The following is a 13,408-nucleotide window of genomic DNA, read 5'->3' as shown; positions in this document are numbered from 1 at the left end:
TGTATGTGTACTTTCAGAGACTGTTAAAAGATCCCTTGGCACTTACCACACAGTGCTAACCCAGGATGTTGTCCTGGCTAAACTCTCCACCTGGCCGCTCGCACTAAAACTCTCAACATTACATAGATCAGTCCAACACCTAAGCCATTAAGACCAGAGTTTTGAACGTGTTCATAGGGTTGCTAGTATTGTGAGGACACTACTGTGTTTAGAGGCCTGTATCCCCCAGTGTCTTGACTCATTCTCCCAGCAAAACATACCTGCTTATAACAAAGCTAATACTGCCCCCTAGCGCCCATTGTCTGCAACAACACTACCTATAATATCTATAATGCATTCCGTCCACTCTCTCAGTCTCCCCGCTCTCTCTCCTCCTCTCTGTGTCTGTCTCCCCACTCTCTTCCCTCTCTGTGTTTGTCTCCCCGCTCTCTCTGTCTCCCCACTCTGTGTCTGTCTCCCCCTCTCTCCCCCTCTCTGTGTCTGTCTCCCCACTCTCTCTGTCTGTCTCCCCCCCTCTCTGTCTGTCTCCTCGCTCTCTCTGTCTGTCTCCCCACTCTCTTCCCTCTCTGTGTCTGTCTCCCCCCTCTCTGTCTGTCTCTCCCCTCTCTCTGTGTGGCTAGGTTATTATATTAGGACAGATTAAGCACAGCTGTTGGTCTTAATTAGTCAAGTTGAATTAAAGTAGCTGGTGTGGAACTTATACAATGCAGTGAAGATGTGTTTAACGGTAGCTTTAATAGACCATGGCCTCATAAAACACTAAAATACAAGATCATACAAGATAGAGAGACTTTATATGCCTTGCTATGGAGGTTCTTTTAATCAAACATTCTATATTGGGTTTTCATTTATGTGCACCCCACATGGCCTATTCATACAGACGTGATTCCTGAGATCTATCAAATAAAGAGATTGAGACAAAGATAAACAAACAATGCATTATTGTATTTGTGTGAGGATACAGTATTATTTTGGTGGTGCTATCGCCACCTTTTGATATATCAGATTTCCTGCTACTGTATTTTTGTGGAACCAAAATAATTCTGTATCCTCACACAAACACAATAATGTATTGTGTATGAATAAGTGTTTGCATATGAAGTGAATATTCATGGAAAGATTAATCATATCTGGAGTGTACCGCTTTTATGTTGCATGCAACTTTACCACAGACAGATATGGCTACATGTGCATTTAATATACAGTACCAGTCAAATGTTTGGACACACCTACTCATTCAAGGGTTTTTCTTTATTTGTACTATTTTCTACATTGTAGAATAATAGTGAAGACATCAAAACTATGAAATAACACATATGGAATCATGTAGTTACCAAAAAAGTATTAAACAAATCAAAATATGTTATATGTAAGATTCTTCACAGTAGCCACCCTTTGCCTTGACGACAGCTTTAAACACGCTTGGCATTCTCTCAACCGGCTTCATGAGGTAGTCACCTGGAATGCATTTCAATTAACAGGTGTACCTGTTCATTTGTGGAATTTCTTTCCTTCTTAATGTGTTTGAGCCAATCAGTTGTGTTGTAACAAGGTAGAGGTGGTACTGTATACAGAAGACAGTCCTATTTGGTAAAAGACCAAGTCCATATTATGGCAAGAAGAACAGCTCAAATAAGCAAAGAGAAAATACAATCCATAATGATTTTAAGACATCAAAGTCAGTCAATGTGGAAAATTTCAAAAACTTTTAAAGTTAAACCATCGTGTCTTTGTGAGACGCAGAGTAGGTGAACGGATGATCTCTGCATGTGTGTTTCCCACCGTGAAGCATGGAGGAGGATGTGGGATGGTGTGGGGTGCTTTGATCGTGACACTGTCAGTGATTTATTTAGAATTTAAGGCACACTTAACCAGCATGGCTACCACAGCATTTGAGTGGCGCAGAGATACGCCATCCCATCTGGTTTGCGCTTAGTGGGATTATCATTCCTCATGAAGCTGGTTGACAGAATGCCAAGAGTGTGTAAAGCTGTCATCAAGCCAAAGGGTCACTACATTGAAGAATCTCAAATATAAAATATATTAAACACTTTTTTGATTACTACATGATTCCATATGTGTGATTTCATAGGTTTGATGTCTTCACTATTATTCTACAATGTCGAAAATAGTCCAAATAAAGAAAAACCCTGCAATGAGTAGGTGTTCTAAACCTTGACTGGTAATGTACATAAATTAATTCAGTGTTCTGAACTACTGAAACAGTCAGTAGTTCCTGTTTCATCCATCCACAGGAAGCCGATCTGTGTTCCGAAGTTAAGCCCGTCCCTGACGTGGGAGAAGAAGGCCTCAGGGTGACAGGATGTGCACAGGGTCACGCTCGGCCTGTCAGTCACCGTGTCGTCATGGATACGCTCAGGCAGGACCCCTTCCCTCTGGAGAAGTATTCTGGAATGGAGAACGTGGAAGTTTAAAAACACAGGAAAAGAAGAGACCCTGATCTAAACAATGTAGATGATTCTACTTGAATTATTCCAGGGTCAGCATGCCCCTAGGGTGAAATATGTGTTCAGAAGAAATACTGCCCCTTTAGTTGGACTCTCCATCATTCTGCTGGTTAGATTGGTAATCCATTAACCTGATGGGACTAATGATCATTTCAATACTATCTCCCTACACAACCAGTATCCACTCACAGAGATCACTCCCAGGGCATGACCTTTGTCTTTGCAATCAGATGAGTGGCTGAGGGGAACTGACTCTATGGTAGTAGATCAGGGAGAGTGGTAACCTGGTAACACCCTATAGGAAATCAATCAGGCAACTCTCCAGCCTAGCAGCACCTATCATAAAAACCACATCATAGTTTGACCTCATAGTGACCTCATTATTGACCCTGTGGAATTATTTCAACTGGGAGTCAAAGCTTTTTTTATTATCAGTGATTTAAGGACATTACGTCAGAGAAAGAGTGGTAAGGCTCAAGCAACTGAATGTAGACGAAAGTCAAGGGGCGAAGTCGGGTGAAGTGCAACTGCGACAGCCGGAAGTCTGATATTTATAGATTTTTGTAAATGATTTTTATTACCACTTTTTCTCTCCAATTTTGTGATATCCAATTGGTAGTTACAGTCTTGTCCCATTGCTGCAACTCCCATACGGGAGGTTGAGAGCCATGCATCCCCCGAAACACGACCCTGCCAAGCCAAACTGCTTCTTGACACACTGCTCGCTTAACCCGGAAGCCAGCCACACCAATGTGTCGGAGGAAACACCGTACAACTGGCGACCGTGTCAGCGTGCATGCACCGGTCCGCCACAGTAGTCGCTAGAGAGCGATGGGACAAGGACATCCTGGCTGGCCAAACCCTCCCCTAACCCGGACGATGCTGGGCCAATTGTGTGTTGCCAAGTGGGTCTCCCGGTCGCGGCCGGCTGTGACACAGCCCGGGATCGAACCCGGATATGTAGTGCCTTAGACCGCTGCGCCCCTCGGGAGGCCCGGAAGTCAGATATTAATGTGGTTTTCCAACAGCAAGGCTCAGATCAACATGGCAGTGTTGCCAATGTTTAGAAAGGTTTTTCTTTCTATGTCTCCAACCCCCATATCGCTCACTCACAAACTGGCATACTATATGTGTACAATGTACAATCAATAAGTGACAGAGAGACTCAAATATCACATTCATTTGTATATATCCAGTGTATACACAAATCGCGACAAAGATGGTTCCTGTTTCAGTCATGTCTTTGATCACGTTTGCGTGGGTAAATGACTAATGATTGGTTGACAATAGAGCCTCCCACAATGCAGGCGATGGCTGCAGGAGGGAGCTGGTGTAGAGCAGCTGCAGAAACTTGCTCACAAGATGTTTGTAAAGTTCATGCAGTCGACATATAGACAGGCACAAGTCGGACAATTTTTATCCCCATAATGCAACACTTTGAAAGGCAGTGACTAACGATGTTTGAGAAAAGGGACGCGCTTGAACGCGCTATTTGTCTATGTGTTGTATAGTTGGCCAAACTAACCTGGTGGCTAGTCGTATGTTGACATGAGGCCTGGTCTCAGCCATGTCAGGAACACAGTCAGGGTGGATAGAGTAGAAGTCTGCAGCTTGCTCTCTCTCCAGTGTAAAGCAACAGGCCCCCACCGACGGCCCGATCACCACGGTGACGTCACACGCCCTGCTGCCGAATCCCATCACCATGGCGTTGACTGTAGCCATGGCAACACCCATCAGGGTTCCTTTCCATCCTGACAGAGGGAAACACAAAGGAACACTTTATAATGACGCACCATCAGACATCTTTCTACGGAATATTAATAGTGTCTTGTACTTAAAGTGTATGTGTGTGTCTCACCAGCGTGAGCTACTCCGATGACCCTGGCCACGGGGTCAGTGAAGAGGAGGGGCATGCAATCAGCTCCTGGTGCAGCTATGACAACACCTCTCTGATTGGTTACGATGCCATCATAGTCGTGTGGCTCCTCTTCCTTTCCCATCACCCATACATCACTGCTGTGGTTCACCTGGCAGAAACAGCTATTCAGCATTAACCACTTAATGATGTCAGTGATGTTTTCTACAACCCACTGGAGTGAGTGTTACATGATGTACAGGACATGTGCACTACCTCCCTGTGCCATAACGGTCTAGACCTCAATCAAATGTATTTAATAAAGCCCTTTTTACATCAGCAGTTGTCACAAAGTGCTTTACAGATACCCAGCTTAAAACCCCAAAGAGCTTTCCTGATACCTATCTTAAAACCCCAAAGAGCTTTACAGATACCCATCTTAAAACCCCAAAGAGCTTTACAGATACCCAGCTTAAAACCCCAAACAGCACGCAATGCAGAGGCAGAAGCACAGAAACACTCCCTAAAAGGCAGGAACCTAAGAAAAAACCTAGAGGAACCAGTTTAAGAGGCGTGGCCTGTCAGAGTGCAAATTATGGGAGGCCCTGAATGAGACATGAATGCCCCTAAATGCAACAAAGTCAACTTTGGGGTCTATAATTCATTCTAATTGAACCATTCTCCTATTTATTTCAAATGCATTTTTTTCTTCTACAGCGGTAAATATTAAAGGAGAATTTTTCTGTGTCTGAAGTAAATCTAAATGTTTTATGTAAATGGCCTGTTATAGAAGGGTCCAGACCAATGTTTCCTCTCATTTTTGTTCATTGTCAGTTAATTTCAGGTCTGCTGAGAGCAAACTTGAACGTTGTGAAAATTCTGTGCAACTTCCGGTGCGTGTTTACCGTGAACACAGGCTGTAGCCGCTTTAAGTTAAAACTAACAGTGGTCAAGTAGGCTACTGTGGCTATTTCATCATAATGTAGACCTACCAGAGTGGCCTACCATACCATCAAAAACTATGGAGAAAATGCATCCTATGTTGTTTATGAGAAACTTACCCCAGCCGCGATTCACTTCCTCATTGCTTGTTGTGCAGTATCAGAGCACGCAAAATACATGAACAAAATCTCAAAAATACCCAAATATGTATTTTTAGAAACGGACACACTCTCAGTATAGTGATGCAGGTCTTTAGATGTTGTACACATGAAATTGTGTCATTCTGAACTTTATCCGCAACGCTACATTCCCTTTTGTGCAACTCGAGACGTTTACTATAGAGACACGCTCCGCCTGCACCGCTGTGTGGGGGGAACTTGACCAAAAGGGTTTCTAACTCTGGAGATAAAGTTAAGCGTGTGCACACACATGTAGTCCTGTGAAAAAAACAAGAGACCCTTCGAATGTCACATTAGAATTCACACTCTGTAGCCAGTCTACTTCTGGTTGACCTCTTAAGGCCATGTTACACTTACATCCAGGGAGGCTACATTAATGTTATTTGCTGTGCTGTGATACCTTGACCAGGTGCAGGCGTCGGGGGTAGAACCCAGCCTTTCGGGCTAGTCGGCGGATGTTCTCGGCTACAAGGGTCATGGGGTCTCTGCGTCTGGAGCTACTAAACAGGTTGAGAGAGGAGAGGGTGGAGATGGAGGAAATACCTCCTGTACGTGTGGTGAATCCATGGGAGAAACAGTCTACACACACACACACACACACACACAGAGAGAGAGAGACAAAGTGGGGAGAGAGCGAGAAAGAGAGAACGCAAGTATTTCCTGTGACTGTGCCTCAAAACCAAATGTTTACCTGGCCCACCACTCCACCTTTAAATTGAACAGCCTTGAACAGCCTGGTTTGACCAGGTCCACCTAAATCAGCTCAATGTAATTGAAGAATCCAAACAATCTAACCACTTCTGGGAAAATTGGAAAACTCTAAACAAACAACAGTTATCTATTTAAAACGGAGATGTATGGATAAACCTCTTCTCCAATCTTTTTGTCTCTATAACAAACAGCAAAACATATACATGATCAAATACAAAACCTTAGAATCAACTATTAAAGTCTTCCAGAACTCACTGGATTCTTCAATTACCTTGAATGAACTATAGGTCCAATTACAAACCCTCCAACCTAAAAAGACCTGTGGTATTCATGGTATCCTCAATGAAGTGATAAAATATACAGACCACAAATTCCAATTGGCTATTGTAACGGTTTTCTAGTGGTGATGAAAGAGAGTCGGACCAAACTGCAGCGTGTCGATTGCGATCCATGTTTAATATAACAACGAAACACGAACTTACAAAAAACAATAAACGAAACCGAAACAGCCTATCTGGTGCAAACTAACAACGAGTACACATAGGACACTAAGGACAATCACCCACGACAAACTCAAAGAATATGGCTGCCTAAATATGGTTCCCAATCAGAGACAACGATAAGCACCTGCCTCTGATTGAGAACCACTCCAGACAGCCATAGACCTTGCTAGACAACCCACTAAGCTACAATCCCAATACCACCACCAAAACCCCAAGACAAACACACCACAATTACAAAAACCCCATGCCACACCCTGGCCTGACCAAATACATAAAGATAAACACAAAATACTTTGACCAGGGCGTGACAGAACCCCCCTAAGGTGCGGACTCCCGAACGCACCTCAAAACAATAGGGAGGGTCCGGGTGGGCGTCTGTCCATGGTGGCGGCTCCGGCGCGGGACGTGGACCCCACTCCTTTAATGTCTTAGTCCCCTCTCCCTTCGTCCCTGGATAGTCCACCCTCGCCGCCGACCATGGCCTAGTAGTCCTCACCCAGAACCCCACTGGACTGAGGAACAGATCGGGACTGAAGGACAGCTCGGGACCGAGGCAGCTCGGGACTGAGGGGAAGCTCGGGAGTGAGAGAAAGCTCAGGAGTGAGAGAAAGCTCAGGAGTGAGAGAAAGCTCAGGAGTGAGAGAAAGCTCAGGAGTGAGAGAAAGCTCAGGAGTGAGAGGAAGCTCAGGAGTGAGAGGAAGCTCAGGAGTGAGAGGAAGCTCAGGAGTGAGAGGAAGCTCAGGAGTGAGAGGAAGCTCAGGCAGGTAGATAGATCTACCAGCTCCTGGCTGGCTGGTGGTTTCAGCAGATCCTGGCTGACTGGCAGATCCTGGCTGACTGGCAGATCTGGAAGAGTCTGGTTGACTGGCAGATCTGGAAGAGTCTGGTTGACTGGCAGATCTGGAAGAGTCTGGTTGACTGGCAGATCTGGAAGAGTCTGGTTGACTGGCAGATCTGGAAGAGTCTGGTTGACTGGCAGATCTGGAAGAGTCTGGTTGACTGGCAGATCTGGAAGAGTCTGGCTGACTGGCAGATCTGGAAGAGTCTGGCAGACTGGCGATGCTGGGCAGACCGGCGGCGCCGGGCAGACTGGCGGCGCCGGGCAGACTGGCGGCGCCGGGCAGACTGGCGACGCTGGGCAGACTGGCGACGCTGGGCAGACTGGCGGTGCTGGGCAGACTGACGACGCTGGGCAGACTGACGACGCTGGGCAGACTGGGGGCACTGGCGGCGCTGGGCAGACTGGCGGCACTAGCTGCTCCATATAGGCTGACAGCTCTGGCGGCTTCTTACAGACTGACCGCTCTGGCGGCTCCGTGCTGACTGACAGCTCCTTGCAGACTGGCAGCTCCATGCAGACTGGCAGCTCCTTACAGACTGACAGCTCTGGCTGCTTCATGCAGACTGACAGCTCTGGCTGCTCCATGTAGACTGGCTGCTTCATGCAGACTGGCAGCTCGGGCTGCTTCATGTAGACTGACAGCTCTGGCTGCTCCATGCGGACTGACCGCTCTGGCTGCTCCATGTAGACTGACTGCTTCATGCAGACTGGCAGCTCGGGCTGCTTCATGTAGACTGACAGCTCTGGCTCCTCCATGCAGACTGACAGCTCTGACTGCTCCATGCAGACTGACAGCTCTGGCTGCTTCATGCAGACTGGCAGCTCTGGCTGCTCTATGTAGACTGGCTGCTTCATGCAGACTGGCAGCTCGGGCTGCTTCATGTAGACTGACAGCTCTGGCTGCTCCATGCGGACTGACAGCTCTGGCTGCTCCATGCAGACTGACAGCTCTGGCTGCTCCATGCGGACTGACAGCTCTGGCTGCTCCATGCGGACTGACAGCTCTGGCTGCTCCATGTAGACTGGCTGCTTCATGCAGACTGGCAGCTCGGGCTGCTTCATGTAGACTGACAGCTCTGGCTGCTCCATGTAGACTGACAGCTCTGGCTGCTCCATGCAGACTGACAGCTCTGGCTGCTCTATGTAGACTGGCTGCTTCATGCAGACTGGCAGCTCGGGCTGCTTCATGTAGACTGACAGCTCTGGCTGCTCCATGCGGACTGACAGCTCTGGCTGCTCCATGCAGACTGACAGCTCTGGCTGCTCCATGCGGACTGACAGCTCTGGCTGCTCCATGCGGACTGACAGCTCTGGCTGCTCCATGTAGACTGGCTGCTTCATGCAGACTGGCAGCTCGGGCTGCTTCATGTAGACTGACAGCTCTGGCTGCTCCATGTAGACTGGCTGCTTCATGCAGACTGGCAGCTCGGGCTGCTTCATGTAGACTGACAGCTCTGGCTGCTCCATGCAGACTGACAGCTCTGACTGCTCCATGCAGACTGACAGCTCTGACTGCTCCATGCAGACTGACAGCTCTGGCTGCTTCATGCAGACTGGCAGCTCTGGCTGCGCTGAACAGGCGGGAGACTCCTGCAGCGCTGTGTCGGAGGAAGGCTCTGGCTGCGCTAAACAGGCGGAAGACTCCGGCAGCGCTGGAGATGAGGAAAGCTCTAACAGCGCTAGATAGGCGTGAGACTCCGGCAGCGCAGGAGAGGAGAAAGGCTCTGGCTGCGCTGAACAGGCGAGGCACACTGAAGGCCTGGTGCGTGGTGCTGGAACTGGTGGTACTGGATCGAGGACACGCACAGGAAGCCTGGTGCGGGGAGCTGCTACCGGAGGACTGGAGTGTGGAGGTGGCACAGGATGGGCTAGACCGTGAAGGCGTACTGGAGATCTTGAGAGCAGTGTTGGCACAGGACGTGCAAGGCTAGGGATGTGCACAGGAGGCCTGGTGCGTGAGGCTGGCACCAACTTCACCAGCCGACTAACACGCACCTCAGGACGAGTATGGAGCGCTAACCCAGGTGCCATCAAATCCCCAACACGTTCCGTCGGGCGAATTCCATGCAAAAGCACCAACACAGCAACTCCCTCATTTCTCTCTCCTCCAATTTCCCCATTAACTCCTTCACAGTCTCTGTTTCGCTCACCTCCAACACCGGCTCTGGTTCTGGCCTCCTCCTTGGCTCCTCACGATAAACAGGGAGAGTTGGCTCAGGTCTGACTCCTGACTCTGCCACACTCTCCCTGAGCCCCCAAGAAATTTTGGGGCTGATTCTCAGGCTTCCATCCGCTACGCCGTGCTGCCTCCTCATATCTGCGCCTCTCAGCTTTCGCTGCCTCCAGCTCGGCTTTGGGGCGACAATAATCTCCAGGCTTAGCCCAGGGTCCTCTCCCGTCGAAGATCTCCTCCCATGACCAGAAATCCTTGGTGAGCATCTCCTTTTTCGGCTGCTCCTGCCTGTTGACACGCCGCTTGGTCCGTTGGTGGTGGGTGATTCTGTAACGGTTTTCTAGTGGTGATGAAAGAGAGTCGGACCAAACTGCAGCGTGTCGATTGCGATCCATGTTTAATATAACAACGAAACACGAACTTACAAAAAACAATAAACGAAACCGAAACAGCCTATCTGGTGCAAACTAACAACGAGTACACATAGGACACTAAGGACAATCACCCACGACAAACTCAAAGAATATGGCTGCCTAAATATGGTTCCCAATCAGAGACAACGATAAGCACCTGCCTCTGATTGAGAACCACTCCAGACAGCCATAGACCTTGCTAGACAACCCACTAAGCTACAATCCCAATACCACCACCAAAACCCCAAGACAAACACACCACAATTACAAAAACCCCATGCCACACCCTGGCCTGACCAAATACATAAAGATAAACACAAAATACTTTGACCAGGGCGTGACAGCTATACTTAAACTCTTTAACATCATCCTTGGCTCTGGAATCTTGCCCAATATTTAGAACCAAGGCCTAATCACCCCAATCTACAAAAGTTGAGACAAATTTGACCTCAATAACTACCGTGGGAGCAACCTTGGGAAAATTCTCTGCATTATCATTAACAGCAGACTAGTGCATTTCCTCAGTGAAAGCAATGTACTAAGCAAATTTCAAATTGGATTCTTACCAAATTACCATACGACAGACCACGTATTCACCCTGCACACCCTAATTGACAAACAAACAAACCAAAACAGAGGCAAAGTCTTCTCATGCTTTGTTGATTTCAAAAAAGCTTTTGATTCAATTTCGCATGAGGGTCTGCTATACAAATTGATGGAAAGTGGTGTTGGGGGGGAAACATATGACATTATGAAATCCATGTACACAAACAAAATTGGCAAACAACACACACATTTCTTTCCACAGGGCCGTGGGGTGAGACAGGGATGCAGCTTAAGCCCCACCCTCTTCAACATATATATAAAAGAATTGGCAAGGGCACTAGAACAGTCTCCAGCACCCGGCCTCACCCTACTAGAATCTGAAGTCAAATGTCACTGTTTGCTGATGATCTGGTGCTTCTGTCCCCAACCAAGGAGGGCCTACAGCAGCACCTAGATCTTCTGACAGATTCTGTCAGACTTGGGCCCTGAAAGTCAATCTCAGAAAGACAAAAATAATAGTGTTCCAAAAAGGGTCCAGTCACCAGGACCACAAATACAAATTCCATCTAGACACCGTTGCCCTAGAGCACACAAAAAAATGACACATACCTCGGCCTAAACATCAGCGCTACAGGTAACTTCCACAAAGCTGTGAACGAGCCTAGAGATAAGGCAAGAAGGGCCTTCTATGCCATCAAAAGGAACATAAAATTTGACATACCAATGAGGATCTGGCTAAAAATACTTGAATCAATATTATTGCCCTTTATGGTTGTGAGGTCTGGGGTTCGCTCACTAACCGAGAATTCACAAAATGTGACAAACACCAAATTGAGACTCTTCATGCAGAAGAATTCACAAAATGGTCATGTTAATCCCAACCAAATCATGAGAAAACAAAAAAGATAATTACTTGACACATAGGAAATAATTAACAAACAAAAACAGAGCAAACTACAATGCTATTTGGCTCTAAACAGAGTACACAGTGGCAGAATACCTGACCACTGTGACTGACCCAAAATTAAGGATAGCTTTGACTATGTACAGACTCAGTGAGCATAGCCTTGCTGTTGAAAAAGGCTCCTGTAAGCAGACCTGGCTCTCAAGACAAGACGGGCTATGTGCACACTGCCCACAAAATGAGGTGGAAACTGAGCTGCACTTCCTAACCTTGTGTAAATGTATGACCATATTAGAGACACATATTACACAGATCCACAAAGAATTAGAAAACAAAAACAATTTTGATTAACTCCCATATCTATTGGGTGAAATACCACAGTGTGCCATCACAGTAGCAAGATTTGTGACCTGTTGCCACAAGAAAAGGGCAACCAGTGAAGAACAAACACCATTGTAAATACAACCCATTTTTATGTTGATTTAGTTTCCCTTTTGTACTTTAACTATTTGCACATAATATGACATTTGTCATGTCTTTATTGTTTTGGAACTTCTGTGAGTTAATGTTTACTGTTACTTTTGATAGTTTATTTCACTTGTGTTTATTATCTAGTTCACTTGCTTTGGCAATATTAACATGTTTCCTATGCCAATAAAGCCCTTACATTGAATTAAGAGAGAAGAGAGGTGCATGGAGGGAGGGGAGAGGGGTTGAAGGGGAAAGAAGGGAGGGACTGTTCACTGGTTGCTGAATGATGGTCTTCAGATAATTCCGCATAATATTACACTACAGTAATAGATACTGTATTACACACACCTACCTGAAATTAAAGTGGACCTCAGTATGGTGACGTCTCCTTTAGCAGGTAACTGCTGCAGAAAGCTTCTGACCTCCTCTCTGACCTCACTGACAGGTGAAGCTAAAGGTGAGTCGCATTGCACATGACCAGGGCACGGGAGGTCATGTGATGTGATGTACTCAAATGTATACACTTCCGTGAAAAGTTGCTCAATGTATGCTTCAAACATCGGTCTCCTTTTTTTTGAGGTGAAGACCCGAACCGTTCGTAAGTCCAGTTGGTCCACGGCTAGTTTGAAACGGTACCAAGACTCCGTAACGGTGGTGTAGTCCAATACGTGGACGTTTGTCTTCTGACTGAAAAACGTTTCCAGCAAAGACATCTTGTTCTCGCCGTTTGCATTACAACGTTGACCATGTGGTCCGAATAGTAGATATATCTGAAAGCCGACATCGCTCCTACCTGTGACGCTTTTTACTTGCCTCTCCACGCACGAGCTGTGCTGCGGACACCGACAGTGAATTAGATCTATAATGAAGACTTCTGACATGTTGTCAAGTAAATGCAATAATGATATCCAATAAACGGAAACAACTTAACTAACAGATAAAAGCTTCTCTACAAGTGTGTTATGAATGATGCATTTCAAAGAGGCGATGTGCCTTTTTACGCAAAGAGGAACACATTTTCATGCGTCAACACGCCGCTTTCAGAAACTCCAGGGAGTTTGAACTTCCTCCTTGAATATCACTGTTCCCGCCCTCCGGGGTTGTCACTAGTTACCACCGCCACAAAGTCAAAATGGTCTCTATCGTACAAATTCATCAAAACAAAAATGAGCTTTTTGGTCTTAAATTAAGGCCAGGGTCAGGCATAATGTTAGCAGCGTGGTTAGGGTTAGGTTTCAAATCATATTTTAGGAAGATAAATTGTAGAAATAGGCGGGGGTTTAGCCATAATTATGACTTTGTAGTTGTGGTAACTAGTGACGTCCGCCTACGCGGAAATTCCAGCGCGGGGTTTCTGCGACGGACTGTACACCGGTAAACAGCGGTAACCCAATATAATCTT

General features: G+C 46.6%; 1 protein-coding gene across 2 annotated transcripts; it reads right to left on the bottom strand.

Annotated features, from left to right (window-relative positions):
- Positions 1-2,098: 2,098 nt before the first annotated feature.
- Positions 2,099-13,077, bottom strand: lacc1 (laccase (multicopper oxidoreductase) domain containing 1). Of its 2 annotated transcripts, XM_024408324.2 has the most exons (5): positions 12,359-13,077; positions 5,845-6,023; positions 4,327-4,495; positions 3,994-4,219; positions 2,099-2,409 (listed from the first exon to the last, which is right to left on the bottom strand). In XM_024408324.2, the coding sequence occupies exons 1-5, from the start codon at positions 12,885-12,887 to the stop codon at positions 2,202-2,204; spliced, it is 1,311 nt and encodes a 436-aa protein (XP_024264092.1). In that variant the 5' UTR covers positions 12,888-13,077; the 3' UTR covers positions 2,099-2,201. The 2 variants fall into 2 exon arrangements, with proteins under 2 accessions (XP_024264092.1, XP_042175671.1); XM_042319737.1 differs by lacking the exon at positions 12,359-13,077 and having other exon boundaries at positions 5,385-5,987.
- Positions 13,078-13,408: the final 331 nt, after the last annotated feature.

The sequence above is a fragment of the Oncorhynchus tshawytscha genome, linkage group LG03 (genome assembly GCF_018296145.1).
Source record: "Oncorhynchus tshawytscha isolate Ot180627B linkage group LG03, Otsh_v2.0, whole genome shotgun sequence".
In the NCBI taxonomy this organism is placed as follows: domain Eukaryota; kingdom Metazoa; phylum Chordata; class Actinopteri; order Salmoniformes; family Salmonidae; genus Oncorhynchus; species Oncorhynchus tshawytscha.
Note: the sequence above shows the minus strand (reverse complement) of the source record. Positions and strands in the feature narration are given on the sequence as shown.

Coding starts and splice junctions, on each gene's coding strand:
- lacc1 (XM_024408324.2), bottom strand. CDS start 12,887: ATGTCAGAAGTCTTCATTATAGATCTAATTCACTGTCGGTGTCCGCAG. Junction 4,496..5,844: donor GACGCCTGCACCTGGTCAAG/GTATCACAGCAC, acceptor TGTTTCTGCCAG/GTGAACCACAGCAGTGATGT. Junction 2,410..3,993: donor AACATACGACTAGCCACCAG/GTTAGTTTGGCC, acceptor TCTCCATTCCAG/AATACTTCTCCAGAGGGAAG.